General features: G+C 41.4%; 2 protein-coding genes and 1 non-coding gene across 4 annotated transcripts in view; 2 read left to right on the top strand and 1 right to left on the bottom strand.

The window, feature by feature from the left end:
* Positions 1–537: 537 nt before the first annotated feature.
* Positions 538–12,466, top strand: LOC123857317 (L-lactate dehydrogenase A chain). 2 transcript variants are annotated; one of them, XM_045894036.3, is made up of 8 exons: positions 538–692; positions 2,681–2,830; positions 5,357–5,474; positions 6,443–6,616; positions 7,230–7,403; positions 8,774–8,891; positions 11,090–11,213; positions 11,756–12,466. In XM_045894036.3, the coding sequence occupies exons 2-8, from the start codon at positions 2,705–2,707 to the stop codon at positions 11,918–11,920; spliced, it is 999 nt and encodes a 332-aa protein (XP_045749992.1). In that variant the 5' UTR covers positions 538–692; positions 2,681–2,704; the 3' UTR covers positions 11,921–12,466. The 2 variants fall into 2 exon arrangements, with proteins under 2 accessions (XP_045749992.1, XP_064432822.1); XM_064576752.1 differs by lacking the exon at positions 538–692 and adding an exon at positions 2,412–2,489.
* A 1,087-nt stretch (positions 12,467–13,553) lies between these two features.
* LOC123857315 (L-lactate dehydrogenase C chain) overlaps positions 13,554–27,997 on the top strand; it is a 49,502-nt gene continuing 35,058 nt past the window's right edge. Inside the window, exons 1-3 of the mRNA XM_045894035.2 lie at positions 13,554–17,292; positions 17,392–17,526; positions 24,700–24,817. Of these exons, the coding sequence (XP_045749991.1) occupies positions 17,401–17,526; positions 24,700–24,817 (244 nt within the window). The 5' untranslated portion in view covers positions 13,554–17,292; positions 17,392–17,400. The remainder of the gene's footprint in view (positions 17,293–17,391; positions 17,527–24,699; positions 24,818–27,997) is intronic.
* Positions 19,100–19,230, bottom strand: LOC123858106 (small nucleolar RNA SNORA63). The gene has a single exon (XR_006794064.1). It is a non-coding gene; the product is annotated as a small nucleolar RNA SNORA63 (small nucleolar RNA).

Raw genomic sequence — 27,997 nt, 5'->3', positions numbered from 1 at the left:
GAGAGAGAGAGAGAGAGAGAGGGAGGGAGTTTGTTTGTGTGTGTGTGTGTGTGTGTGTGTGTGTGTGTGTGGTACCAGATGATGGGTACGTTTTTAAAGAAGATATAGAGAAGGAAGGCAGGCCAGGCAAAGGAACCAGCACCAACGAAGGCTAGAGCTGAGTTGGGGGACTTGGAAGGTTTAGCAGCAGGTGGGCGACGCAGCGACAAGTTTTGGAGGTCACTCGACCTGGGTAAGGTCAGAAGGATGCTGTGCTAGGCATTCCCTCCTCTCCAACAAACTGTTGAGCGCCTGCGTGCCAGAAGCTGCTCTGGGCAATGGGAAACAGCAGTGAAGATTCCGACTAAGCCCTTCCTGAGGTCGGCTTGACTGGCCTGGGCTTTTGCGGCCAGAGGTAGCGTGGCTCGGACAGCACCTTAGATCTCCGGACGCACATGGGTCTGTCGGCAGCTCCGCGGTCCCGCTGCGCGCGCCGCCTAAGCTTCTCCGCTGCCCCGCCCGGCTCGGAGCCCGCCCCTAGCCGGACCCACACGTGGGTTCCCGCACGTCCGCCTGGCTCCCCCCTGACGTCAGCCTCGCGGTTCCATTTAAGGCCCCTCCCGCGCTCAGCTCCGAGTGTCGGAGCCGCTGCCGCCAAGTCCGGATCCAGCCTCGCGCGCCGCTGACGCCCGCCCGCCCGACGTGCACTCCCGGTACGGTCGGGCTCCAAGCGCGCTGAGCTGGAGGGTCAGGAGAGCGAGCTGCCTCTGGATTGCTAGCTCGTGCTGCCCGCGAAGGGCTCTCAGCGTCCGGGGCGTGGGGGTGGCGGGGTGGAGGCAGAGTCCGCAGCCCTGGGCGATGGCCACGCCATGCGTGGGCTCGGGAGCCCGCCGCGTTCCGCTTTTGCTCTAAGCGGGCACCGCGGCCTCTGGTCGGGCTGGGGAACCGAGGTGGCCGCCGCTATCTGTGGTCGAAAGCCCAGGTAGATGCAGAAAACAAGGATCTGACAGATTTGAAGGGTGGGGCATACCTCCGGGCTTAAAATAGGCAAACGGCGCAGAACTCGAGGTCCGGTTTCCGAAAAGCCTCAGCAGTCGGGGCTGGGGGAAGAGGGAGGAGGTCTGAAAGCCGGGGAGCGCTGCTCGGGTCGCTTTTTAACCTGGGAGTCTCGAGACGTGGACTCCACAGAGCGGCTGCTGTCTGCTGATTATAGGGCGCTCTTTGCGCAGATTACACTAAGCTGCTGATGTATCGGGTGCTACGCTAGGCACGATGCGTGCAGAGATGAAGCAGGAAGAGAGTCTCAGCCCTCCTGCATCGCAGATGGTATTTTGAGAGTAGGATATCTGGTACCATCCACTCGTTCTGAGAAATGGGGGAACCTAAAGCTGGGAGAAGGTTAGGGCAACTCAGAGGTCACAGAGTGGTGGCAGAGTTGGGGAGTAGACCCTCTTTCTGTAGGGCTCTTCCCTCACCCGTGTCCGCACATTGAAGGGAGCGCTGGATCCCAGGGCTTAGGTTTTGGTGAAGCCAGGTCTAGAAATAGCAGTGATTTGTGAGGAGAGACCCGATTCCAGCTTGGTAACTCTGGGCTGCCTGCCTGGAAGTCCTCTCGGATATTTTTGTCCTTTTGGAACTCAAGACTAGACGTGGCGCTTTGGGATGCAACCTGTGATAATCTTCCCGGTGAATGCAGTGCAGGGTTGGATTAGCAGAGCGAAGGCCTCCTCCCCGGCTCTGGAAATGGAGGATTCCACCAAGTATCTTATAAACTTTAGGGCTCCAGGCCTCTGCAGCTATTTTTGCACTTCCTCCTACGGGGCTTCACGGCTTTGCAACATCGATCACGGTAGAAGCCACAGGAGGCTCCTCCCTCCCTGTTAACAGCAACCAAGTATTTGCGATTTAAAGTCTGGCTGTGGCCGCGCGCGAGGCCAGGGAGGCAGCCTGCAGGGGCACTAGTTAGGTCTAAAGTCCGCCTCGGGGCTCGTTCCGCGTGACCCTAAGAGCATGCTGATTCCCAATCCTTCCCGCTCATGGGCGGGGCTTCCCAGCCCGCCGCGGTCTGCCCCAGTGCCAGACTCCGGAAAGCCACGGCCCGGACTCTACTCTTGTCCCCGCCCACTGCTTGGAAATGAGCATGCGCGCAAGCCCCGAGCAGGGCAAGGTGGGGGAGGGGCGGTAACCCCAGGAGCTCGGGCTGAGCTGTTGGTCTGATCTCCGCCCATCCTTCTGGGGCTGGAGGAAGGAGTGAGTGCGCATGAGCAGAGCTTTTTGCACCTCCTACGGCGACTGGATCGTTCCGTGAGGCAGTTACAGGAGCTTTTTAAACGTTCCTCCGTTTGAGGGTTTGGCGGGAACCCTGGTGACTGGAGTAGAGCTGAGCAGGCGGCTCACAGTGATTTTGTGTGAGGAAAGGCGGCCCTGCTTGGGGTTAATAAGTCAAGATGAGTGAGTCGTCAGGAAGCTATACTTACACCCAAACGTCACTATTATTTTTCCACGCCAAGGTAAGATCCTTTACACCAAGATCCTAGGCAGGCCAGACCCTGGCATTCCTTTGGCCATCTTTAGGTTTTTTCCTTCCCCCTTTTTAGTGGCAAGCATCCCAGAAGTAAAATAAGCTCATTTGGAACAACTTTGGGTCAATAGCATTAATTTAAAGAAGATGTAGTGACTGTGTGTGTTATTCCCCCTATAGATTCCTTTTGGTTCTAAGTCCAAAATGGCAACTCTCAAAGATCAGCTGATTCAGAATCTTCTTAAGGAAGAACATACCCCCCAGAATAAGATTACAGTTGTTGGGGTTGGTGCTGTTGGCATGGCTTGTGCCATCAGTATCTTAATGAAGGTAAGTGAGAGCCCATCTTTCTGGAAGCCACCCATCCCCCCACTCCTCCCAGAATTGCATTATCACATTGTATGTACAAATACTCAGGTTCATGCCCTCAAAGAACTTTCTGTGGAACAAACTTTAGAAATGTGATGCCATACCAAAAAGGTATCTGAACCTTTTGTTAGGCAGGTGACACAGTTCCTTAAATTCACTGTGCCGTATTAACATGCATGAATTGCCTACAAATGAAAAGTTATTTTAAAATAATTGTTGAGTTGAAAATCATTCATACATTTGGTAAAATTAAAATCACACTAAATGTGGGAAATCTTAAGTCTCTATCCCACAAAAATCCCCACCTTGAATAGTAAATTTTGGTACCAATTATGGAGCTAAAATTTAGTTAGAATTTGTGAATGAATAAAGAACACATTTTACAGTAGTCAAGCCTGCTTTATGTAAAAAAAAAAATTGGGGCAGCTTATGATAAAATATTTTAAATTTAGATTTGGAGTTCCCAATAAGGGAGTGAAATGATTAATTCTGGGTTTTGAACAGGAAAGGATTGAAATAAGGAACCAAAGGCAGAAAAGAGCTATGTAGAGGTTGGGTAACAACACATGTTGCTTTATATGTGTTCTTAGGAGAGGCCACATAGTGTAAAGGTTTCCCCCACTATCCTAAAGGAGAGCATTCCTATGGAGCTTTTCCAAAGCCAAAATGGTGTAAAGTGAAGAGACGGTTACCATTAATTAATTACTATTATTATTTTTTTAAATTTTATTTATTTATTTGACAGAATCACAGCAAGAGAGGGAACACAAGCGGGGGGTGGGGTGGAAGAGGGAGAAGCAGGCCTCCTGCGGAGCAGGGAGCCGGATGCAGGGCTCGATCCCAGGACCCTGGGATCATGACCTGAGCCGAAGGCAGACGCTTAACGACTGAACCACCCAGGCACCCCTAGTTACCATTAATTTATATGGAAAATTTTTTGAGCATTTGCAGACCCAAGAAAAATAACCTTAGGCTTTTCTGATACTTGAGGACACATCTTGCTAACAGATGCACAGAATAAAGTACAGATGCTCACACAGTTCAAAGCTATGGTAGCTTGATATTGAGATGCTGAGTAAAGTTCCCTGGGGAAGGAGCTTGGTGGTACCTAGGATGTATGCTACTTCTCCGAGGGCTCACTGTAGGAAAAAACACTGAATGCTATTTCTGCTTTTTGCCTTTTCATAAAAGCAAAGATCCTCTTTGGATTTCTTTCAGTTAGTGAAAACAGGTACTAATGTTAGGTCTTGTGTAAAAGTGAATTGGTATAATGTAAAAAATAATGTAAAATAATGTAAAAAAAAAAAATTGAGGCAGCTTACACTTTATATTTCACTCCCTTATTGGGAACTCCAAATCTAAATTTAAAATATTTTATCATAAGCTGCCTCAATTTTTTTTTTTTTACATAAAGCAGGCGTGACTACTGTAAAATGTGTTCTTTATTCATTCACAAATTCTTTCTAACTAAATTTTAGCTCCATAACCTTTACACTATGTGGCCTCTCCTAAGAACACATATAAAGCAACATGTGTTGTTACCCAACCTCTACATAGCTCTTTTCTGCCTTTGGTTCCTTATTTCAATCCTTTCCTGTTCAAAACCCAGAATTAATCATTTCACTCCCTTATTGGGAACTCCAAATCTAAATTTAAATAAAATAATTTACAAAACTTCCTAAAAATGAGGGGATGCCTATACCAATTCTTACTGCTTTCCCACTGGATCAGAAATTGATGCCATCTGTTTTTCTCACATCTGTGAATCACCTGTGGTCTTTTCCTGTGATGCTCTCTAACTCGGGTGTATGTAAGAGTAACTGCCAGGTTTTTATATTATAGATAACTCAGGAGGTAGATCTGTAAGCTCAGCTAGTATAATTTACTTGGTTATAATAGTTCACATCCCATGTGTATTAAAGCTCTTATTGGTGCTTCTGGTCTGAGATGCACCTGTGAACATTTATAGGTTCAACTGAAAGAATATTTTTCACCAATACTATTTTGTAATGCACAAATCTATCTTAATACTGTTAGTGTTGGTTAATACATGGAAGACATACAAAGAATGATTCAGAATATCACTTTTTTAACTTCCAAGAATTAATACTAGTCAGAATTACTTATGTAGTGAATAATGACCTAAAATCAGTATGTAAAACTGAATTTGAGAGCATAAATAGAGCAGTTTTATGTAGTTGAATATTATTCCATCCATTGCCAATCCAGTGTTCTGCTTCCATACAGTGGCATGGTGGAGCTCTTGCAAAGGTTACTCTAGTGAGGAGAGAAGATCAGTACTTCTTCCTATGCATGGGTCATCTGTGAGTCAGTTTTTAAATGGGGGCTTGTCTCTACTTTGAGGTATGTCCGGATACTAATAAAGTAGCAGAACTCTTCTATGCTAGAAATACAGAAATTTTGCATGCCTTTCTAAAACTTGGAAGTAGCAATTTTCCATTTCACTAAAAATTTTATATCTTTTAGGACTTGGCAGATGAACTTGCTCTTGTTGATGTCATAGAAGACAAACTGAAGGGAGAGATGATGGATCTCCAGCATGGCAGCCTTTTCCTTAGAACACCAAAAATTGTCTCTGGCAAAGGTTGATTTCAACAAGTTTATATTGTGGTCTGTGCTAGACTTAATTCTCTGTCAGGCTTGAAATTCTGCCTCTTCAAAGATTTATTTTTTATACAGATCAGAGAGCCTGCTTTTGAACAGTTTTGCATTGGTAACCTATTTATATCAGTTTCAATTTCTAGTAAATGGTTTTAAATGGAAATCTAGTGTGTCCATAATGTGGAAAGCATCTGAGTTAGAATGTAATTAGTAAAGCTCCTCAGGTTCATATGTAATCACATTGTTTCTAATATTTAAATTTAATATACTTGACTTCCCCTACTTCCTTTCACACACTAACACAAGGTTGAGAATAGGGTAAATGAGCCTATTCAGATATTCTTGGGCCTCTCACACTTAAGAGCCCTAGTCAGGAAACCTGAATATGTGTACAAATGGTGTTTTTTTTGGACACTTGAAAATCATTGACCACTTATCTATGGGCTGGGTTAACCATCCTGTGCCATAGGGTATCTAGAAGCAAGACATGCTTGATAAATGTAAAGTTGCCTTTGCTTAAAAAACAAAACAAAACAGCCTGTCTCTGGGCTGGTGTGATCACAATGAAGTAGTAAAGTAGAAATAGGAGTACGGAAGAATGTGAGCATGTGCTCAGGTGGCAAAAAATTGGGGGATAATATCTCATTTGATTCTTTCCATCTCCTCCCAGCTGTCATTATATAAAGTCCCAGTCTAAAACCAGAATACAAGGAAGGTGTCGATGAACTCTTCTTCCATGTTAAGTGGCCAAAAACTAAAGGAGGAGTTGGGGGTGGGAGGGTGGCATTACAGGCCTTTATCTATATTTACCTGTGTGTGAAAGGAAATAGGGGAGGTAACAAAACTGATAAAAATGTCCATAAAAAAAGTGCATGGAACAAATTTTTGCTGGCTAGGTAATAGAGTTCTCTTAAAGGCCTTAATCTGGTTTTTGTTCTTTTTTTTGTCTAGATTATAATGTGACTGCAAACTCCAAGCTGGTTGTTATCACAGCTGGGGCACGTCAGCAAGAGGGAGAAAGCCGTCTTAATTTGGTCCAGCGTAACGTGAACATCTTTAAGTTCATCATTCCTAATATCGTAAAATACAGCCCAAACTGCAAGTTGCTTGTCGTTTCCAATCCAGGTGAGACATTTAATTGCACAGATGAGCTTGAGTAAAACTGATGGTCTGTGTCATATTTTTCATTTTCCTCTTGTGAATGGATTTGCTAAAATAGTTAAGTTTAAAATAATAAGGGGGATACAATGCCCCTGAATGTAGTTAGAACTTAAAAATTAGGGGCACCTGGGTGGCTTAGTCCTTAAGCATCTGCCTTCGGCTCAGGTCATGATCCCAGGGTGCTAGGATCGAGCCCCGCATTGGGCTCCCTGCTCCGCGGGAGGCCTGCTTCTCCCTCTCCCCCTCCCCCTGCTTGTGTTCCCTCTCTGGCTGTGTCTCTCTGTCAAATAAATAAATAGAATCTTAAAAAAAAAAAAAAAAAATTATTTGCCCAAGAAGATCTTAGATAAGGGATAAAGGTATGAATAAGGTGTTCTTGATGCACAATTTATTTTCATTAAGCTACACTTCTTGAATACTTAACGAATTTGCTGTATTATGCATAGAGGTTTAAAAATTTAACAAATATTGATTGGTCATAATCACTATCAAGATTCATACAGAGCCATGGATCTTGACTAGCTTAACATTATCTAATAATTTACGTAGTATCTTTGCCCGAATGTTTTCTTCATAGTGGATATCTTGACCTATGTGGCTTGGAAGATAAGTGGCTTTCCCAAAAACCGTGTTATTGGAAGTGGTTGCAATCTGGATTCAGCCCGGTTCCGTTACCTAATGGGGGAAAGACTGGGAGTTCACTCATTAAGCTGTCACGGGTGGGTCCTTGGGGAGCATGGAGACTCCAGTGGTAAGCATAACTTATTTTCTCTTTTTGTTTTCAAAAAGATTGTGTAAAATATTGACAGAAGTTTCATTATTCAATCAGAGCTGAAATCAGATAATCCATTCATTGGAGTAGGATGGTTTCTAGAAGTCTTATCTTTTGGTATAATTATGTTAAGAATTGTTAAGGTTTTAAGTTTTATATTAACATTTTTTTATGGCATGGGGAATGAAATTTCTTTTACTACTAACAATGGACATATTAAAATAAGGGGTAGTTCTTAGGATGACCTCAGTCATTTGATATCACAGCTGTCTATACTTGAACTGTATGGCTCTGAAAAGGTCAGCCAATCCAAATGAAGCAGATAGAAAAGTTCTGTCACAGTTGAAATATGTTGTAATTTGTGCAGTGTTCTCAGTTACTTATGCCAAGAATATTCCTCTTATGATCTCATACTATCTTTATATTTCAAATATGTATGGATTAAACATCCCAGTAGATTGAAAACAGGTTAGAAGATGGTGAAAATTCTTAGTTTTATATAAAATAATGAATGAAAATTTAAGAGTAAGGGTGTTGGTATTCTTGACCATCTACCAAAAGCAGATAATCCTCCCAGATAAGAAATGAGAATTAGAAAAATGGGTCAGAATTACTAATCTTGTTACCAATACCCAAGTTCGGCTCCCCATTGCTCAAAAGGCCAGAACTCAAGAGGTGAGTTTTGACTGGAAAGGAATATGAGCTTTATTCAGGAGGCTGGCAACCTGGGGGAGAAGGCAGCTCTTGTCTAAAAGCCCAACTCCGGTTTCTGCCTGGCCCAGAGATTTTTGAAGGTGTTTAATCAGTTGAGGGAACGCAGTGATCTGTGACATTCTTGATTACATGCGGATTTAATGATGCCAGTTAGAGTTATCTCCGTGCTTGGAGGTTTTGCAAGAAGTTCTAGTTCCTTGGTGCCCAGGGGGATTGTACAAGAAGGTCTGGTTCCTTGGTACCAAGGAGTTGTGCAAGAGTACTCTGTTCTTTCTGTAGAGGAGGGCAAGGTCTACAGATACTCAAAGGGAAGTCAGTGAAGTCATTTGTCTGACCTTAAAAAAAGGAAAACATTTTGCTGAAAGACTGCTAGGCTAATCAGAAAGGTGAGGCGGTTTCAAACAGACTTGCCGGCCTCTGTGGCCTCGGAAAGTTCTTGTTCTTCATTTCCGAAGGCCAGTGGTCTGCAAATCTCAAAGAAAGTGACTTAGTGCTGTTACAGATCAAGGGTCTTAAGTCAGCAAGCAAGGAGTATGTTCACTTGAAGCAGGTTAACTGTTAAGACCGGTTCAAGTGCTATTGCGGTCTCCTGGATGGCGTGTGGAAATAAATGTATTCTGTACTATTTCTTTTAGTGCCTGTATGGAGTGGAGTGAACGTTGCTGGTGTCTCTCTGAAGAATCTGCACCCTGACTTAGGCACTGATGGAGATAAGGAACAGTGGAAAGAGGTTCACAAACAGGTGGTTGACAGGTAATAGATCCCATAATTTGGCAGTACAGAAGATTAAAACATTATTTTTATTTGAAAGTTTGAAAGTTTAATAGCATTTGAGTACTTGTTGGAAAACATTTTTCTAGGGATGCCTGGCTGGCTGGCTCAGTTGATGGAGCATGTGACTCTTGATCTCAGGCTTGTGAGTTCGAGTCCCGCGTTGGGTGTAGAGATTACTTAATGATAAACAAGCTTTTTCCTAAAGTTTTGTTAAAGAGCATACTATAACACAGAAGTAGAGATATTAAAATTTATTAATGCAACAGTCTTTTTTTGCTATATTTCTCTATAGTATAAATCTTTTAGTGCTTGTAAGTCTTATTTCACATTCAGTCTTCAATAGCATATATGGTTCATTCAGTTAGGAATGAGAATTTTTATTTATTAAAGTTTTCTTTATTGCACCCCATGTGGGACTTGAACTCACAACCCTGAGATCAAGAGTCACATGCTATATGGACTGAGCCATCCAGGTGCCACAGAAATAAGAATGTTTATTTTTTAAGAAAAGATTATTTATTTGAGAGAGAGAGCATGTGCGTGTGGTGCAGGGGAAGGGCAGAGGGAGAGAGAGAATCTTAAGCAGACCTCCCTGCTGAGCATGGAGCTTGACATGGGGCCATTCCCACGACCCAGAGATCACACTCTGAGCTGAAAACAAGAGTCCGATTCTCAACCGACTGAGCCACCCAGGTGCCCCAAGAATTTTTAAATTCAGTTTCCTGTTACAGGCTTTATGAATAGAAGCAGCTAACTTGTTTATTCAGATGATTATAAAGGTTTTTTTTTTTTTTTTTTAAAGATTTTATTTATTTATTTGTCAGAGAGACAGAACACAAGCAGGGGGAGAGGCAGGCAGAGGGAGAAGCAGGCTCCCTGCTGAGCAAGGAGCCCGATGTGGGACTCGATCCCAGGACCCTGGGATCATGACCTGAGCCGAAGGCAGCCGTTTAACCAACTGAGCCACCCAGGCGTCCCTGGATGATTATAAAGTTTTAAACAATGTCTAGATTCTTAATTGTACTGAAAATATAAACTGTTAGGAATTGTTTAAATAGGGAAGCTTTCAGCTTGGTAGCATTATTTACTTATTTTACATATACATACATATATATATTTTTTAAGATTTTATTTATCAGAGAGGGCGAGCGAGCTCATAAGCAGGGGGTGGGGGTGGCAGGCAGAGGAAGAAGCAGGCTTCCCGTTGAGCAAGGAGCCAGATACGGGATTTGAACTCAGATCCCTGGGATCATGACCTGAGCCGAAGGCAGACGCTTAACTGGCTGAGCCACCTAAGCACCCCATTATTTACTTATTATAAATCATGTGTGGACCTCAGGTCTATAGAAATGAATAATGAATCATGATTGATTTAGACAAGGCCCTCTTATAAAAACCTGTGAACCTGGGGCGCCTGGGTGGCTCAGTCGTTAGGCGTCTGCCTTTGGCTCAGGTCGTGATCCCGGGGTCCTGGGGTCAAGCCCCACATCGGGCTCCCTGCTCAGCGGGAAGCCTGCTTCTCCCTGTCCCACTCCCCCTGCTTGTGTTCCCTCTCTCGCTGTGTCTCTGTCAAATATAAAAAAATCTTAAAAACAAAAAACAAAAACCTGTGAACCCACCACCCAACCCAAGAAACATTAACAATAGCTGTCAACCAAGTGTTGTGTTTTGGGGTTAGAATCATTAGTCTCCTGGTCCTTGGATATGAATGAGTTCTGAGCTCCTTCTCCCACTCATCTTTCTGTCCTACCACCCATCCCTTGCTTGAAATAATCTTGAGTCAAACACACTATATGTAATTCTGGAGTTACTTTTTTAAATTCAGTATTACATTTTAAGGAATTCTTTATTTTGTTGCATGTAGATATAGTTACTGGTTTTGACAGTTTTGTAATATTCCACTGTATTGAATATGTTCACTGTATGTATCACAGTTTACCCATTCTCCCTGTTGGAGAGCAGTGGGCTTATTGCCAGGGTTTTTGAAATTACTAACAATACTCTTGGAACATCCCTATACATAATATCTTGGTATACATGGCAAACATTACTCAGAATATAATGTAACTTTATGGCATTATTTGCTGTAAAGCATGTGTTCAGTGAAAGCAATGTTGTTGTTTGTTTTCTCTTACCCTACTTTTTCCTACCTTTTCCTATCTTTCCCTACCCTACAGTGCCTATGAGGTGATCAAACTGAAAGGCTACACTTCCTGGGCCATTGGACTGTCTGTGGCAGATCTGGCCGAAAGTATAATGAAGAATCTTAGGCGGGTGCATCCAATTTCCACCATGATTAAGGTAGGTCTGTGTAGTGATACATTGTATTTGAATGCCATTATTTCCTGTTTTTTAAAAAAGATTCTTCTGTGAAAGCAGTTAGGTTAGTTGTCATTGATTTAAGTGACATAAATTAATGCACTCACAACTTTCTTTTTGGAGAGAAATCATTGAGCTTTAGGATTAATGTCTGCTAGTATACTATGTTCACCACATAGATACTTGATAACTTATGATAATAAGTGGAGGTGGGTGGAAGACCATAAAAGAAAAATTTTTTCTTCGGAGGAGAAAAGTCAGGGTAGAGTTGCCAAGATGTTACCAATAAAAATTTTGACAGTGATATGGATAATGGCAATAATTGAGATTTTCTTTTAGAACAGAAGTCTTTCCTGGTATTTTGATGACTTGCACTGTTCATAACATCCTAACTGAAAATGATAGAAAGGAATTCCTGCTTCTCAAGTTGTATTAAATAAGCTTCATAATTGTAAAGAATGCGAGTCTTGGGAGACCCCAGAATGCATACTCAAAACATAAAATACTTTTCATTTTGTCTTCAGGGTCTCTATGGAATTAAAGATGATGTCTTCCTTAGTGTCCCTTGCATCTTGGGACAGAATGGAATTTCAGATGTTGTGAAGGTGACTCTGACTCCTGAGGAGGAGGCCCGTTTGAAGAAGAGTGCAGATACACTTTGGGGGATCCAAAAGGAGCTGCAGTTTTAAAGTTTTCTAATGTACCACTTCACTGTCTAGACTACAGCAGGATTTTAGTTGGAGATTGTGTATATTGTCCTTATTATCTGATCTGTTACTCAAGTAATATTAAAATGGCCTAAGAAAAAACATCAGTTTCCTAAAGTTCCAAATAGCAATGGTTCACCAAACCCTGCAGCTGTATCCTGATGCTGATGATACCTGTCTTTGTAGCCCTAAATGGGTTAACGTAAGTTAGCCCCACCGTCTCAGAGGCACCACGGCCAGAGCTGCGGCTGCTCTTCACACTGGATGTGTGTTTACTGTGTGTTCTGTCACCTCGGGTTCCTTCTCCCAACACCCGACATGCCTAGTCCATCTTTTCCAGTCAGTCATGTCCTGGAATCCAATGTATAAATTCAGTATTGCGTGTATTGTGCATAACTGTTCTAAAGGATCTTACTTTGTGTACCATGTATGTCAGAATGTAGCGTACATGGCCATATAATGTAAAAAGACAATGCAACCAACTAAGTGTCATACCATCTAAAATACCAAATAAATTTTGAACAGTGACTCTCAATTTATTATATTATTGGGACCCATTAGAGTATTCTTAGGCAACACTGCAATGATTTTTTTTTTTTTTTTTAAGATTTTATTTTTCATCTGTTAGAGCACAAGCAGGGGGAGAAACAGGCTCCCCGCTGAGCAAGGGCCCGATGGGGGACTCAATCCCAGGACCCTGGGATCATGACCTGAGCCGAAGGCAGACACTTGACCGACGGAGCCACCCAGACGCCCCTGCAATGATTTTTTTTAAGGTGTATTATTACTAATGATCAGACTTTGATGTGACTTAATGTATTAAGGGTGTGACTAGATGGATTAGGTTGTTTTGGTACCATTTCCATTATAATTTTAATATACTAAGTCCCAAGGTATTATGAGATAAAACTTGATAGTGGGGCGCCTGGGTGGCTTAGTCGTTAAGCGTCTGCCTTCGGCTCAGGTCATGATCCCAGGGTCCTGGGATCGAGCCCCGCGTCAGGCTCCCTGCTTGGCAGGAAGCCTGCTTCTCCCTCTCCCACTCCCCCCTGCTTGTGTTCCTTCTCTCGCTATGTCTCTCTCTGTCAAATAAAATCTTTAAAAACAAAAAAAACTTGATAGTAGTGCAAATCATAATTGGCACCCTACAGTTCTGTAGATGACATTCTATACATGAATGTAAAAATACCATTTGCCAACAACATAAGCAGTGGTACTTGGTCACAATAGGGAAACACAGATTTAAAAATATATATATTTTTAAAGATTTTGTCAGAGGAAGGGAGGGAGAGAGCACAAGCAGGGGGAGCTACAGGTGGAGGGAGAAGCAGGCTTCCTGCTGAGCAAGGAGCCCGATGCAGGACTCAATCCCAGAACCTGAGCTGAAGGCAGACGAGCCACCCAGGCGTCCTGGCAAACAGATTTTAAGAACCTTTTGTTCTCTGGGGCCAGTAACAATGGCAATTAACAATTTTAAACCAAATAGCCCTGGTGGTTGTCCACTCAAAAATTTTAGATTTTCCTCAAAATATATCTACAACTATGACCCTTACCCAGTCCTGAATTTTTTTTTTTTTTTTTTTTTTTGAAGATTTTATTTGACACAGACAGCGAGAGAGGGAACACAAGCAGGGGGAGTGGGAGAGGGAGAAGCAGGCTTCCCACTGAGCAGGGAGCCTGACGCGGGGCTCGATCCCAGGACCCTGGGATCATGACCTGAGCCAAAGGCAGATGCTTAACGACTGAGCCACCCAGGCGCCCCCAGGCCTGAATATTACTAGAGGTTAACTAGGACAACTTTATTGCCATCACTTCTCCAGCATCTTTTTCACCAGTTTACTTCCTGAGAGCTAGTGAAGAGAAATAATTAGCTTTTTTCCAAGTGTGTGGCAAATGTAAAAGGACAAGACTGAACTATGTAGTCTTATTTTAAGATTTATTTGAGAGAGGGAGATGAGGAACAGAGGGAGAGAAACTTCAAGCGGACTCCTGGCTGAGTGTGGAGCCGACACACAGCTAGATACCCTTGAGCCCAAACTGCAGAGCTCTGTCTTAGGACGCATGCAATCATGACCTGAGCCAAAACTGAGAGTTGGAGGCTTAACTGACTGAGCCATCCAGGCACCCCTGCAAATTATGTAGTCTTGACAAGTAGTATAATAGGATTTGCTTTTCTATAGTTTTTTTTAAAAAGCCTTAAGATACAATTTACACATAAAATGCATGTTTTAAAGTTTAATTCTGTGGAACGCATAGTTATACAACCTTCACCACTATCTACGAACTTTTTAATTACTCCAAATAGAAACCTGTATTTATGCCATAGCCTCTTGTAAACTTTGAGGCAACTTAAGTCTTTTTTAAAAATTTATTTACATTTATTAATTTCGTATCTGATAAAATAAATTAGCCAATACCAACATGACTGAAAAATAATGCTTAAAGATTTATTAATGTAATCTTTAATGAATTTTAGATTTTTTAAAAAAAGATTTTATTTATTTATTAGGGAGCGAGTGAGAGAGAAACAGCATGAGAGGGGAGAGGGTCAGAGGGGCCGAGCCAGGAGCCCGATGTGGGACTCGATCCCAGGACTCCGGGATCATGACCTGAGCCAAAGGCAGTCGCTTAACCAACTGAGCCACCCAGGCTCCCCATGAATTTTTTAGATTTAATCTTGTAAACCTTCCTCACTTTTTGGCACAAAAAGTGTTCCGGGATCACCTTGTATCTTCCTGCCCCAGGCAAAGAATAGGCCAGCTCTGCAAGAAGCCCTGATTCTTTTATTTTTTTTAAGATTTTATTTATTTATTCATGAGAGACAGAGAGAGAGAGAGAGGCAGAGGGAGAAGCAGGCTCCCAAGGAGCAGGGAGCCCGATGTGGGACTTGATCCCAGGACCCTGGGATCATGACCTGAGCCAAAGGCAGACGCTTAACCATCTGAGCCACCTAGGCGCCCGAAGCCCTGATTCTCTTAAATGTAATATGATCTCATTTTAGTCTTAATAACTTGGGAAGTGGATTTAGTATGCCTTAGTCCCATTTTACACAAGTTGCCAGTTAGTGGGGGAAGCAAATGGAATGTTCAGAACATAGTTATCCTCATATATATATCCATACATATATATACCTGTAGATGGATCAACATCTTTTCCACTAAAGCCCATGTTGCCAAAGTAAAACTATCAGGACTTCAAAGCCATGCTTTCAGAATTCTTCACTGTGTTTCTACTACACTTCGGCAGTTGTTGGAATGTACAAATCTTGGCCCTCCTGTATTTAGATTGCTGCAATCAAGCAAAATGATTGTTAGCTTGGATTGTAGCCACCCAGAGAGCCCACTCAGGCAGTGGATTTCAAGGGCCTGCCCTGCACCTTGTGTAGAAACGAATGAGGAGCCTTTTTCTTCACCTAAATCAAGAGTTTGGTCACTACTAAGATGACATCTCCTTCTGCCACCAGAGGCCTGTTGGTCATCCTGGCCAGCAGTGCTGACCTCTCAACTGAGTGGTAAATGAGGTGCAAGTACCAGAGTTACTGTGGAAGTAAGCATACAAGCAAGTGATAGTATAGGACCAACAGTGGCTGTTGCTCCTGTCTGCTATAGGTAACCTATTTCTTGGGGCTGATAGTTTGTGGAAAGTGCCATAAGAGAAATAGGAGAGATGTGAGGAGGTGGTGGTAATTGACATTGGTCAAGGAAAGCTAGAGGAAGTGTCGTTTATGCCCAAGACTGAAAATAAGGAATCAACTTTGAGAATGGTTGGAGAACTTTCTAGAAATAGGGAACAGCAAAAAGTCCTGAGCCAAGTAAAAGCTGTTGAGAAGCTTGAGGGGAGTGAGGTGAGAGTGTCTTGAGATGAAATTGGAGGGCTAGAATGAGGCCAAATCATGAATGTCTTTCAGGTTGTGCTAAAAATTAGTTACTTTCCTGATGAATCACTAAATTCTACTTCTGAGATTAATAAAAAAATTAATTTTAAAAAATCGGTTAAGTGTAATGCAAATCCATGGTCGGGTTTTAAGCAGGGTGACTGCATGGTGTGAACTACATTAAAAACAAACCACAGACTTTGAAACAAAATGGAAAAGGATTCAAATGCAAATACTCAACAAAAGATGACTGAGGAGGTTGTGCCCCCTTCTGTGGGTTATAAACTCTTGGTATAAACTAAAACCACCCTTAGAAAACTAGATGTGGCCTTTCCTTTTCATTACTACTTTAATTCAGTCTTTATTTTTTAAAGATTTTATTTATTTATTTATGAGAGCGAGAACACAAGCAGGGGGAGCAGCAGGCAGAGGGAGAAGCAGGCTTCCTGCTGAGCAAGGAGCCCGATGCGGGACTTGATCCCAGGACCCTGAGATCATGACCTGAATCGGAGGCAGAGGCTTAACCAACTGAGCCACCCAGGTGTCCCTAATTCAATCTTTATTTCAGCACTCCATCCTGAAGTTACAGAGCTCAATAATAATGTTTTAAATTCCTGCAAATAAATGTGTAGATGGTAAGTACATTGAAAAGTACGTTCCTCACACTCAGGTTGGTCAATCCCAAGCCCACCCTTTACTTAAATTCTTCATCTTTGGGGCTCAGGTCCCTTCAGCATGCCCTCAGAAAGAGCCAAGTCATCTGGAAGCAATTTGGAAGCTATCTCCGCAGACGCCGTCTTAAGATGGCATCGCCCTAAGACTAGGAGGTGCTCTCAGGAGAGCTTTTTCCTACTAGAGCCTGGAGCCTGGCCCTCACCAGCCTATAGTCATGAGGGTTTCCAAAAATTCAGCACTAAAATCAGTCCCAGGCCTAGGCCGGCTGAGGGAAATGAAACTATACTCCCCAAATCCCTCTTCTGCACACTCATAAAGATTGTCTAGAACTCGTCACAGGGTCACGGAGAACGCCACGGCACACACTCAGAAACGCCCCCCCCCCCACGAGAGGGCGTTAACTGCCTGCCAATGCGCCTGCGCCTGGGCCAGCGGTGGGCGGAGCTTGCGTCCTGGCGAAAGAGTCGTGCGTGGGAGCGTTCTTGCGTTGGGGGCCCAGAGAGTAACTGTCGCAGGGCTTCGCACCTCAACTGCCGTTAGTGGTTTCCTTTTGGTGTAACTTTTTTTTTTTTTTTAATCTTCCTTAAAGGCAGTGCGTTGCGTGTTCCGGCTGTCTGTACTAAATTGCGCCAGAGCATTTGTGCGTGTGTAGCACTGGGGTGGAAATGATGGCTTGAGGGCAGGGAGAACTAAAAAAGCCTATTGGGGCCCCAGCCCCTAGGTAGACTGGTTCTTCTCTGCCTCTCCACACCCCTTTTTTCGCTTTCCCACCACACTCGGCTCCAACATTCTGCAGACTCAATAGGTAAGTCCTTAGATGTTCAGTGTGGTTAGTACATTGATACCTATGAGAGTGATCAGTTTAGGGAATTTGATTCCACTGAAATTTCATCATCCCTTTCAGGTTCTCAAAATGTCAACTATCAAGGAGAAGCTTATTGAGAATCTAATTGAGGAAGATAAAATCTCCCAGAATAAGATCACCATTGTTGGAACTGGTGCTGTAGGCATGGCTTGTGCTATTTGTATCTTGTTGAAGGTAAGTAAGAAGCCTATCCTGTGGCTGAAAATCAAGAACTTTTAGGTCTTGTAGATGTTGATGAGTTCAGGGTTGTAGGGCTAATCTTCTGAGAGCAAATATGTGTTCACTTAGATATCTGATTTTGACATAATTTAAGAAACGTTTATTTGGAGTTTACCATGTGTCCGGTATTGCTAGACTATTTGAACTGATTCATAGGAGACACATTGATTGCATTGTCTTGTTACTATTCTGTTTAAACGATCCCATACCTTGCCTTCCTGGAAGAGTAATGGGTGAGAGTCATACTTCCCAGAAACTTATACTTAAAAAGAATTTTTTAGGGGCACCTGGCTGGTTCAGAGAAGTGTGGGACTTTTGATCTCAAGGTTGTGAGTTCAGTCCCACATGGGTATAGAGATTACTTAATAAAAAACCTTAAATTTTTTTTGTTAAAGTATTACATGCCCATTATAAAACAAAAAGTACCAAATTTGATAAAATAATGGAAGTCCTTTAATTTTCTTTTCTGTTTGTACAGCATCTTTTCATGTGCCTGTTGGCAATTTGTATATCTTCTTTGGAGAATTGTCTGTTCAAATCCTTTGCATATATATATATATTTAGAGAGATAGAGCACATATGTGGGGGTGGAGAGGGGAGAGGGTGAGAGAGATAGAAACTTTTTTTAATTTTAATTAATTTAAAAAGACTTTATTTGCGAGAGAGAGAACACGAGAGAGAGAGAGCAAGCATGAGTGGGGGGGGAGGGGCAGAGGGAAAGGAAGAAGCAGATTCCCCGCTGAGCAGGGAGCCCAATGTGAGGCTCAATCTCAGGGCCCTGGGATCATGACCTGAACCGAAGACAGAGGCTTAACCACTGAGCCACCCAGGCGCCCCTTTATTTATTTTTAAAAGATTTATTTATTTTAGAGAGGGAGCGCATGCAAGCGGGGGAGGGGATGAGGGAGAGGGAGAGAAATCTTCAAGCTAAATCCCTGCTGAGCGTGAAGCCTGTCATCAATCCCAGGACCCTGAGATCATGACCTGAGGTGAAATCACGAGTCTGCCACTTAACCAACTGAGCCACCCAGGCGCCCCAAGGATCTATTTTTTTTTTTTTTTAAGATTTTATTTACTTTTAGATAGAGGGAGAGTGAAGGGAGGGGTGGTGGAGGTGGGGAGGAGCAGAGAGAGAGAGGGAGAGAAAGAATCTCAAGCAGACTCCTCGCTGAGTGCAGAGCCCAGTGCAGGGCTTGACCCCAGGACCTTGAGATCACGATCTGAGCTGAAATCAAGAGTCGGGCACTTAAGCGACTGAACCACCCAGATGCCACTCCTTTGCCTGTTTTTATTTTTATTTTTTTATTTTTATTTTTATTTAAAGATTTTATTTATTTATTTGACAGAGACACAGCGAGAGAGGGAACACAAGCAGGGGGAGTGGGAGAGGGAGAAGTAGACTCCCTGCTGAGCAGGGAGCCTGATGCGGGGCTCGATCCCAGGATGGGATCATGACCTGAGCCGAAGGCAGACGCTTAATGACTGAGCCACCCAGGCGCCCCTCAAGTCAGTGTTTTACTTGGTAAACATGTCTGAGACCATGCATCCCTGGCTGCTAAGCACCATGGTGGACAGGGCTAGAAAGGTAACAGCTTTATTTTGAGCAGGGGGCAAAGACAAGGTAGCACTTTATAGCTACATTGTAACTAGATCCTACATCTCCTTTGCCTGTTTTTAAATCGGGTTATTTGTTGTTGACTTGTAGGAGTTCTTTTTATATTCTAGATATCAATCTCTTACCAAATTTGTGATTTTCAAGTATTTTCTCCACTCCGTGGTTTTCTTTTCACTCTGCTGTTTCTTTTCATTGTGTTCTTTGATGCACAGACATTTTTAACTTTTTTAAAGATTTTATTTATTTATTTGAGAGAGAGAGAATGAGAGAGAGAGAGAGCATGAGAGGGGAGAGGGTCAGAGGGAGAAGCAGACTCCCCGCTGAGCAGGGAGCCCCACGCGGCACTCGATCCCGGGACTCCAGGATCATGACCTGAGCAGAAGATAGTTGCTTAACCAACTGAGCCACCCAGGCACCCCAGACATTTTTAATTTTAATGTAATTCAATTTATTATTTTTTTTTTTTTAAGAGAGAGAGCAAGCGAGTGGGAGGGGGGTGGGAGGGGCAGAGGGAGAGAGAAAATTTTAAGCAGGCTTCATGCCCAGCACAGACCCTGACATGGGGCTCGGTCTCATGACCCTGAGGTCATCACCTGAGCTGAAGTCAAGAGTCAGATGCTTCACCAGCTGAGCCACCCAGACACTGCTCAATTTATCTACTTTTATTTTTGTTGTATGTGTTTTGGTGTCATATCCAAAGATCATTGCCAAGTCCAATGTCATCAATCTTTTCCCTTATATTTTCTCCTAAGAGTTTTATATAGTTTTAGGTCTTACACTTAGGTCTTTGATCCATTTTTAATTATGTATATGGTGTAAGGTATAGGTCCAACTTCGTTCTTTTGCTTGTAAATATCCACTTATTCCAGTTGGATTTGTTGAAAAGACTCTCTTTTCCCCCATTGAATGGCCTTGGCACTCCTGTCAAAAATTATTTAACCATATATGTGAGAGTTTATTTCTGGGCTCTCTGTTCCATTGGTCTATATGTCTTTATGCCAATACCATGCTATTAAGAAAACTTAGAAGTTTTGAATTCAGGAAGCATGAGACGTCCAAATTTATTCTTTTCCAAGATTGTTTTGTCCATTTGGAGTCCTTTAAGATTCTTTAGAATGGATTTTGTTCTATTTCTTTAAAAAATGTCATTGGGATTTCATAGGGGTTTGCATTAAATCTGTAGAGGGTTTTGGGTATGTTGACATCTTAACAATATTAAGTATTTCAATCCATGATCATGTGATGTCTTTCCACTTATTTGTATCTTCTTTAATTTGTTTCAGCAACATTTGTAGTTTTCAGTGTACAAGGCTTTTGCTTCTCGGGGCACCTGGCTGGCTCAGTTGGTTAGGTATCTGCTTTCGGCTCAGGTCATGATCTCAGGGTCCTGGGATTGAGCCCCACATCGGGCTCCCTGCTCACTGGGGAGTCTGCTTCTCCCTCTCCCTTTGCCCCTCCCCCTGCCCGTGCTCTCTCTCACTATCTCTCTCTCAAATAAAATCTAAAACAAAAAACAAACAAAAAACCCAAGCCTTTTGCTTTTTAAAATGTTTTAAAGGTATTATTTAATCTTTATAACAACCTTGGGAGATAGGTACATTATCATCTCCATTTATAAATGAGAATAGTGAAGCATAGATATTAAGTAACTTGCCCATGGTCAAGTGGCTAATATAGGTGAAGGGGTTAGGATTCAAACCTTGGCAACTGGACATAGATCCTGTTGTGTTCTGAAAAGCTTTACTATACTATTTAGATAATTTTTTTTTTTTAAACTGGCAGAGGAAGGTGAGAAGAAGCAAAGCCAGTTAAATTCCAGAACCCCAAGAAAGGCTCAGCAATTAGAAGTACCAATGCCTCACAAAGTGGTGGTAAGAGATGGGACAAACACAGGAGAATTGGTTCAAAGTTTATATGATCAGAAGGAAAAACACCAGATTCTCTTCTGTACCTTACTCAACCAAGAAACCACCTCTCACATCTCAGCAGGCAAGGGGAAGGAGTATATTCTTTGGAGAAATTGAATCAGGCAGGTTCTGCACTCAAGACATTAAGGACAGTAAAGACAGGCATCTTATTGAAAGCAGTAGGATTAGTTGAAGGTCTACAAGTTGGATGGTGAAGCAGAAACCCTTTGACTTCCATTGGGCTGCTAGAAAGCAGATTGTCAAAGATGAAATATAGAAAAGAAATGAAATTAGAGGACCAATCAGGAGATCCCATTACTCATTGACATTTCAGTAAGAAAAAAGAAAGAGAAGAAAATTATTCAAGAGATAAAAGAAAAAGTCTAAAACTGAAGGATGTGAGTTTGCAGATATAAAGAATTTATTGGGGAAAAAAAAGAATTTATTGAAGGGGGCACCTGGCTGGCTCAGTCAGTGGAGTATGTGACTCTTGATCTTGGGGCTGTGAGTTTGAACCCCACATTGGGTGTGGAGATTACTTAAAAATAAAATCTTAAAGAATTTATTGAGTGCTCAGCACAATGAATCAAAAAAAAGCTTCCTCCAAGGCATATTATCATGAAATTTCAGAATTCCAGTTGTGAGAGAAGGTCAGTTGTTGGAGCCCATTTATTTCCTACTAGAATCCTTAGTATACTGGTAAATACCCAGTTCCTATAGATGTGCATTGTGGGATAAATGGAAAGTGATGAAGGATATTAAAATGTGCATATTTATATAGTTTACTGACTTCAAGGAACATATAGGCTCTAATAAGTACTATAACACCTGCATATATCAGTGAAAGGTGGACTTTAAAGCATAGCAGTATGTCCTACTTCCTTCTGCTGTACAGAATATAGTGGTCCTAGCAGTCTTCCTTAGATTAATTTTAATTCTCTTTTAACTTTACTCTTACCTTACTTTGGTTATTCTAGAACTCCCTGGAGAAGAGATCCTGGAATAATCATAACTATTCTTTTTTTTTTTTTTAAGATTTATTTATTTATTTGTTTGTTTGTTTGTTTGTTTGTTTGTTTGAGAGACAGAGAAAGTGGGGTGGAGGGGCAGAAGGAGAGGGAGAGAGAGTCTTAAGCAAACTCCATGCTGAACATGAAGCCCAATGCGGGGCATGATCCCATGACCCTGAGATCACGACCTGGGCCAAAACCAAGAGTCAGATGCTTAACTGACTGTGCCAACTAAGCACCCCGCTCATAACTATTCTTAAAAGATTCTGGCAGGTTAAATAAACGCAGGCTCTCTATTTGGAATTCTTTTTGAGAAATGACTCATAGATATAGTTAATTCTTAGAAAACAAGAACTTCTGGGATTATTTGAATTCTGTCTTTGGCAGTCAAGACAAACAGAGCTGGGGGATGCGTGGGTGGCTCAGGCCATTGAACATCTGCCTTTGGCTCGGGTCATGATCCCTGGGTCCGGGGATCAAGTCACACATCGGGCTCTCTGTTCAGCACGGAGCTGCTTCTCTCTCTCCCTCAGCCTGCCATCCACCCTGCTTATGCTCTCTCTCTTTGTCAAATAAATACAATCTTAAAAAAAAAAAAAAAGACAGAGCTGGGAAGATTCCCTTGAAAAGAGAATTGTCTGGTAACTTGTTAAGAAGAGATATAATCTGGGACACCTGGGTGGCTCAGTCGGTTAAGTGTCTGCCTTCGGCTCAGGTCATGATCCCAGGGTCCTGGGATCAAGTCCGACATCGGGCTCTCTACTCTGTGGGGAGCCTGCTTCTCCCTCTGCCTCTATCTCTCATGAATAAATAAATAAATAAAATCTTTAACAAAAAAAGAAGAGACATAATTCAAGTTGGAAATATAATTTAAAAAGCAGGCTGTGTTGGCTATTACTATCATTCAGCTTCAAATCCAACTTTCTCTATTCTGTGGTGCTGGTGCTCGATCTCTGCATAATCTTTTTCTCCTTTACCAGTTGGCATCTTGTTAGGTTCTGCGAATAGGAAGCACTAGAGGGAAGTTGGAATGCAGGAGTGGAGAAATGATCTCCTTTCTGTTTGCTTGTTTTGGTCACTTTCATCTCAGCTGCAGCCCTTTGCTTCAGTGGTAGCTGTTGGTTCTAGCTTCCAGTTTCTTTTGGAGCTCCCAGCCTCATTTTGCCCCTTCAGTGGTATCAGTAGCAGCCAGGTTTTGCTTCTTACAGAGGCCTGAGCCTGGCTCCATCAGCACCTCCTTTAGTGTCTCTCTTTGTTCCCTCAGTCTTAGGGGTAGTGGCTTTAAACTGTGATTTCTGTCTCTGGGTTACCTCACATGTTCCCTTTTTGTCGTTTCAGCCCTCCAGCAGCTGTCTAACCAGTTCCCTGTATTAAATACCTTCTTTTGAAATGCTTAGAGTGGTTTCTGTTTTCCTGTCCAGACCCAGACAGATACATAGACTAATATAGAAATGGATCCATAAACATGATCTGGTTTTCTTATCAGTTAGCTTAGAAGTGATATGTGATCCTTCTGGGTGAAACTCCTTATCTTCCTCATATTCCTGATGTATAACACATAATTTAGTACATTTTAGAATCTACAGTTTTCCAGAAAGGTCAGATGGTATCTGATCTGAGAAAAAGTAGCAAATAGGGACTTTGATCCTTTTCCCTTACTTCTTATCTTTAGAATCTGGCCACTGGAATCTGAGGGAAAACACTCCTTCTATATACTCCTTCTGTATTCTGTTTCATTTGGTAAACTCAATTCAAATTAGAGTAAGTAAAAAAGAGACTATACAGATCTTCCTGGATTTATGATGATGTTACATCTCAATAAACTCATCATAAGTTGAAAATGTCCTAAGTTGAAAATGTATTTAAGATATAATTATTAATGTATTTAATAATAAATGTATTTAATCATAGCATAGCCTAGCCTACCTTAAACATGCTCAGAACTACATTAGCTTACAGTTGGGCAAAACCATGAAACACAAAGCTTATTTTATAATCAAGTGTTGAATATCTCATGAAATTTATTGAATATGGTACTGAAAGTAAAAAACAGAATGGTTGTTAAGTGTATCCGTTGTTTACCCTCATGATTGTGTCGCTGACTGGGAGCTATGGTCTGGTTATATGCCCATCTACCCCTAGGTTGGAGATCCAATGTTAAATGTACTGTGCCTGAAATGGGTTCCCACAGAGGGCCACCTTTCTATTTTGGCCACAAGGATGCATATCAAAAACAACTTCAGCCAATTCAGAAATTAGGCATAAGGGTTAAATGTAATAAAATACTTTGAAAGAACTTAGTAGCTTTTCATCATTTTTAAATTATTATCTGAAGTAGAAAAAAAGCCACTTCTAAAAAATCGAACAATTATATGAAGGCGAAGCAATTAGTAATTTTTGCTACATTCTGTTGCTTACCTTGACTTCTGGTCACTCTAGGCACATTCACCAACTATCACTTTTATATTATTTTTTCTATTAAAATATCACTATACTTTGATTATAAAGTAGCCATACATGAATTTTTCTCATTTTTCTAAAACTGAAATAGGAACATTCTTCAGTACATGTTATTCAAAACTTTCATGTATTTTAGGATTTGGCGGATGAACTTGCCCTCGTTGATGTTGCAGTGGACAAACTGAAGGGAGAAACGATGGATCTTCAGCATGGCAGTCTTTTCTTTAATACTTCAAAGATTACCTCTGGAAAAGGTTAATTTTAATTAATTAGTTAATTATTATAAAAAGATTTTATTTATTTATTTGACAGAAAGAGACATAGTGAGAGAGGGAACACAAGCAGGGGAAGTGGGAGAGGGAGAAGCAGGCCTCCCGCTGAACAGGGAGCCCGACGTGGGGCTCCATTCCAAGACTCTGGGATCATGACCCGAACCAAAGGCAGACGCCTAACAACTGAGCCACCCAGGTGTCCCTAGGTTAATTTTAAAGAGTTCTTTTCAGAGCTTTAAAAAAGAGTAATGAATTTTACCAAACTGGTATCCATAAATATAAAATTAAAAATAGCACCACTCTCATTAGGACATACAGTTTAAAAGGTTAATTTTTATTTTTTTAATCATTTTTTAAAAAGATTTTATTTATTTATTTGAGAGAGAGAGAGCACAAGCAGGGGGATAATAGGGGCGCCTGGGTAGCTCAGTCAGTTAAGCTTCTGACTTCGGCTCAGGTCATGATCTCAGGATCCTGGGGTTGAGTCCCACTTTGGACTCCTCACTCAGTGGGGAGTCTGCTTCTCCCTCTTCCTCTGTCCCTCCCCCTGCTCATGCTCTCTCTGACTCTCTCTCAAATAAATAAAATCTTTAAAAAAGAAACAATTATTTATTTTTTTTTAAAAAGAAACAATTATTAAAAAATTAATTATGAAATGCTTGACATAGAAAAAGAGTTGAAGTATAATAAACGTCAATGTATCCAACACACAGCAAAAAAAAAAATAAAACATTACTAATTTAGTTGATATGTTCTGTGTTACATCTATTCATGTCTCAATCCTAAATATACTGGTTATCTTTACTATGCATTTCTTTTACACTTGTATTTTAGTGACTTACCTCATATTATATAACTATGAGATATAATTGGCATAAATACATTTGGATATGAACATGACTAATTCTTGTTATGCAACAACCAATGAGCAGAAGTACATAGACCTCCCATATGAAAGTCTACTAATTGAGAGTATTCAGTTGCCTTAGATATCATTATGTTTTATATCATTTAATTTACTGAGTCAGTTCAGTGGAGTCAGGTTAAAAGAGCTCCTACTGTATTAAAATACTTTTAAAAATCATTCAGCCTTTACTTTCTAGGAATGTGGCAGAATAAATACCTGGACCAATCTTTTTGCTGTAAATAACAAAACTCCTACATAAAATATGAAAGAAAGAAGTTATCAATCCTTAAATAATTGATATGCTCTTAATAAAGACATTTTCAGAATAGGCATTGAATGTAGTCAGGAAACTAGAGAGTTAAGCAGAGCATTGTAGCTAGTTTTCATTAGCTAGTATTAGTCAAACTTAGTGAACTTCAGTTTTGGTTTCCACTGCCTCACAGGATTTAGGAGACTGGAGACAGCTTAATTTGGGGAGTTCTATAGGAGTTAACTCCATAAAGCTGGAACCCCAATGGACTACACCAGGGGTTAGTAAACTCTTTTTTGTAAAGGATCAGATGGTAAATATTTTAGGCTTTGTGGGCTATATGGTCTCTGTCAAAGCTACTCAACTCTGTTGTTGTAATTCTAAAGCAGTGATCAACAATATGTGAATGGGTGTGGCTATGTTCCAATGAGATTTTATTTACTAAAACAGGTGATGGGCCGGATCTGGCTTACTGGCCCTCACTTGCCAATTCCTTAACATAAGGATGACCTAGAAGCAATTTGTTTCTCCCTACCTCTGGGGACTGACAGTAAAATCAAGCGTCTCAGCTGCTTGAGTAAAGGAGGGAAATGGTGGCCAAGAATTTGTAGCCACAAGCTGGCCCTTATATGAATTACAAAAAAATCTCAAGCAGTCTTAAGACTTAAGATAGTTTTGGGGCACCTGGGTGGTTTAGTTGGTTAAGTGTCTGACTCTTGGTTTCTGCTCAGGTCAGGATCTCATGGGTCAGTGGATCAAGCCTCACGTCAGGCTCGGCGTTCAGTGGGGAGTCTGCTTGAAGGTTCTCTCCCTCTGCCCCTCCCCCCACTTTCTCTCTCTCTCTCTCTCAAATAAATAAATACATCTTAAAAAAAAAAGGCTTAAGATAGTCTCTGGAAGAAACCCACTTTATTTTAGGCCTCAAAGAAGTTCCACAAATAAAATTCCAAAAAAATGAACATCTCATAGTAGGAATAATTAAATCTACCAAGAAAATGCATAAGCAAGAACCAGCAGAGATAACAGAAAAGGCCACCATAGATTTCAGATGTTGAAATTATGAAACACAAGTTAGAAATTAACTATAATTATTCCACTTAAAGAAATAAAGGACAAACTTGAAAATATCAGTACGAGACAGGAAATTATTTTAAAAAAACCATATTTTTAAAATAGCCAAATATAGGGGTGCCTGGGTGGCTCAGTCATTTAAGCATCCAACCCTTGATTTCAGCTCAGGTCATGATCTCAGGGTCATGGGATTGAGCCCTGTGTTTGGGCTCTGTGCTCAGTGCAGAATCTGCTTGAGATTCTCTCCCTCTGCCCCTCCCCCCAACTCTCTCCTCTCTCTCTCTCAAATAAATAAATAAATAAAATCTTAAAAAAAGAAAAGTAAAATAGCCAAATATAACTTCTAAATAATGAAATAGAATGAAATAAAAAACTCAATTAATGGATGTAATAATAGAGCAGACATCTTGAAGAGAGAAATGATGAATCTAAGGCAATTACAAAGAAGATAGCAAGAAGTAGAAAATAGGACAGGCTAAGAATCATAGAGGATAAAGTGATAAAATGTCATGTACATCTAATTAGAAAAGTGAATGGGGAAGAGGAAATATTTGAAGATTTATAATTGAGCATTTTTGAAAACTAATGAAAAATAACCCACACACTCAAGCCAAATAATCTCAAGGATAAATACAAAATCCCTATCTAGACACATTCTTGTGAAATCAGAGAACACTAAAGGCAAAGAGAAGAAAAAGTTGTCACTAGACAAATTATAGAAAAAGGAAAGAGTAACTGACTTATTATTAACAACACCCTGAAACCAGAATACAATGAAATGATATCTTTATTGTGCTGAGAGAGAGTAAATGTCAATCCAGAATCTCTATCCAGCAAAAATATCTTTCAAGAATAAGGTTATAGGGCGCCTGGGTGGCTCAGATGGTTAAGCGTCTGCCTTCGGCTCAGGTCATGATCTCAGGGTCCTGGGATC

The sequence above is a fragment of the Mirounga angustirostris genome, unplaced genomic scaffold (genome assembly GCF_029215605.1).
Source record: "Mirounga angustirostris isolate CCGP_5_RB_7025 unplaced genomic scaffold, mMirAng1.0.hap1 SCAF_13, whole genome shotgun sequence".
NCBI lineage: Eukaryota > Metazoa > Chordata > Mammalia > Carnivora > Phocidae > Mirounga > Mirounga angustirostris.
This window is presented reverse-complemented; position numbering and strand designations above follow the sequence as displayed.

Bases quoted from the DNA above. Each gene is read 5' to 3' on its own strand.
- LOC123857317 (XM_064576752.1), top strand. From the start codon at position 2,427: ATGAGTGAGTCGTCAGGAAGCTATACTTACACCCAAACGTCACTATTA. The intron at 2,490-2,680 runs GTAAGATCCTTT...TTCCCCCTATAG, and splicing joins TATTATTTTTCCACGCCAAG to ATTCCTTTTGGTTCTAAGTC. The intron at 6,617-7,229 runs GTGAGACATTTA...TTTTCTTCATAG, and splicing joins GCTTGTCGTTTCCAATCCAG to TGGATATCTTGACCTATGTG.